General features: G+C 48.3%; 1 protein-coding gene across 1 annotated transcript in view; it reads right to left on the minus strand.

Annotated features, from left to right (window-relative positions):
* Positions 1-2,034, minus strand: part of BCAS3 (BCAS3 microtubule associated cell migration factor) — a 749,063-nt gene extending 747,029 nt beyond the window's left edge. The window contains exons 1-2 of the mRNA XM_017870817.1: positions 1,931-2,034; positions 273-360 (exon numbers count right to left, since the gene is read on the minus strand). Of these exons, the coding sequence (XP_017726306.1) occupies positions 273-355 (83 nt within the window). The 5' untranslated portion in view covers positions 356-360; positions 1,931-2,034. The remainder of the gene's footprint in view (positions 1-272; positions 361-1,930) is intronic.
* Positions 2,035-2,613: the final 579 nt, after the last annotated feature.

Here is a 2,613-nt window from a genome sequence, read left to right on the forward strand (position 1 = left end):
CTCAAAAAAAAAAAAGGAAAAAAGAAAAGAAAACACTACTCTTCAGGATTTCGCATAGTGTTCTTCATGTACTCTGTAAATGTGCTGAATACATCAACTTAACTCTCCAAATTCTTCATTTGGCCTTGGCAATTATTATTATTCATCCCATAAAGCCAACATTTAAAAGATTTTTACAAAAGTAACCACTGTTCATAAAGAAAACCTAAATGTTAGCTACTATTCTGAGTAATATTCCCTTCAGCTATTGGGTTTATCTGAAATGTGCTTACGTGACAGCCTGGGGACGAACCACAACTCCACCAGTGCAACGACTGGGTCTTCTTGGGGAATCTGTAGCCATAGCTTCATTCATAAAACCTGTTTCCAGAACAAAAAAAAATAGAAAATATGGATCATTGTTGGGGTAGGGAGGAAGATTTATGATTACTCACTAGAGATCCCTTGTCAAAAATGCCTTAAATGTAGGAAACTTTCCCAGAAATTCCTATTACACCAGAAAGGGAAAAAAAGATGAAGTAGGTTTTTAATTTTTTTCAAATTATAATGAGGGGTTTGGGGGGTTATTATTATTTTTGAGATAAGAGTCTCGCTCTGTCACCCAGACTGAAGTTCAGCGGCACGATCTCTGCTCACCGCAATCTCCGCCTCCCAGGATCAAGCAATTCTCCTGTCTAAGCCTCCCGAGTAGCTGAGATTACAGGCAAGCGCCACCATGCCGAGCTAAATTTTATATTTTTTTGTAGAGAAGGGGTTTCACCATGTATCCCAGGCTGGTCTCGAACTCCTGAGCTCAAGCGACCCATCAGCCTTAGCCTCCCAAAGTGCTGAGATTACAGGCTTGAGCCACCGCGCCCATCCTGTTTTGTTTTTTAATAGGACCAGGTCTCAGAACCACAAAACAATTTAAGGAAGACTCCTGCTGTACCCCCTTGGTCTGTTGTTAACATAAATTACAAGGGTAAGAGAACCAGATCATGGGATGGGAATTTACTTAAATTTTATGGTGAGATAGTGAAAATACACACGGTACAATATTTCAAGACCGAACGGAACAAGTGACATGATACCACTCTACTTTCCAATTAAACCTGTTGGGAATCTATGAGTAAAGACTGCATGGCCACAATTTAAATCACATTGGTAACACCCTGCTACTGTAACCTAATCACCGGAGTTTAAGAAGTAACAAACAAGTCAAGCAATTATTTATTTGACTAGTATTAAGTAGTCAAATAAGTAACATAAACTTATATGCTGTTACAGTCCTTTACCCTTTCCCGTCACATCAGTAAATCCTAATCCTAGAATGTTTCATGACCCTCTGAATCAGAGATTTTAAGAGCATGGAGTCGGCTTGGTTAAGGTTAAAAGAGGACTGACAGCAGTATCAAAGATATCTTACAGGGCTCAGGGAAGCCCACAGCCTGGAACTCATCTTGAAGGCACCTAAAACCATCATTTGTAAGTAGGGAGCATTCACACCTGATGTGAAAACTCCAAACCTGTGCGCCCCACCTCCTACAACCAAAACACCCTCTGCCCCAACGAGCAGAGCCACCACCTCCTCAGAGGGTACCTGCACCTCCAGCCCCTCATCCCTCTCATTCTCATCCCATTCTTGCTTTCTCGAACCACAGTCTCCCAAGCCCTGTCCTTTAAGGGCCCTGTCTCCTGGGGACGACCCTCGCCAGCCCCTCAGGCCCCAGTCTCCTGAAAGACACTCGCACGGCACTGCCCACTTAACCTCCAACACGGAGCCACCGCTGCCCCCGGCCGCCCTCCGGCCCCTTGCACTGCTCCCCTCCCCCTCCAGTATCGACACCTCTCTCCTGTCGAATTCCTGCCAGCCCGACCCAGTCCCCTCACGCCGCCAGTCCCTCGTCCTCCCCAAGCCTCCCCAAAGCCAAAGCCCCGCCAGCCCTCTCACCGGCCGCCCCGCCGGTTAACGCTGTTCTCCAGCTCTAGGCTCACTGTTTGGAGTCTCCCCGCGTGATTGACGGCAGCCACTTCCTACCACGCCTCAGCGGAACCACCCCTCTAGCCAATCCCAGAAGCAAACCGGCTTTGACCGGGCGCCGCCCTTGGAGGTCAGCTTCGCCAACCAGCAAGTAGGAAAGAGGCGGACCCGCCTCCTGAATGTGTCCAATCCGCTGGGGCTGGAGGGAAACCACAACAGCATGTAAGTTCGGGTGAAGCCGACGTGTCAGGTTCGGTTGCGAACGCAGGCATCTGGGGAATAATTACGAACATGTACATTTTTTTTGGAAGACAGAACCTTCGTGGCTTTGAAAAGAAAATCAACATGTTCCAGACGCCTGTCCAGCTCACGTGAGCGTCTCAGGTTGGAGCCGGAGGACAGGGAGACTGGTCTGTTTACATCGAATTCTCGCGACAGCTGTTTGGAAGCTCAGAGCACGTGGACATGGCAGCTGCCAATCACTTTTAGCTGGCCACTCACTCGTCCCACACTCGCCTTCTGCCCAGCCCTTGGCGATGTGTTTACCTTCCGGGAGCCTAGGCTGGCTCGCGCCGGTGATCAGCAGAGGAGGGGTTGATCTGAATAAGGGGCGCGGCCGGTAATCTCAACAATTTGAGCTAGGTTTGTAGACC

Source organism: Rhinopithecus bieti, unplaced genomic scaffold, assembly GCF_001698545.2.
Source record: "Rhinopithecus bieti isolate Rb0 unplaced genomic scaffold, ASM169854v2 scaffold_5497, whole genome shotgun sequence".
NCBI lineage: Eukaryota > Metazoa > Chordata > Mammalia > Primates > Cercopithecidae > Rhinopithecus > Rhinopithecus bieti.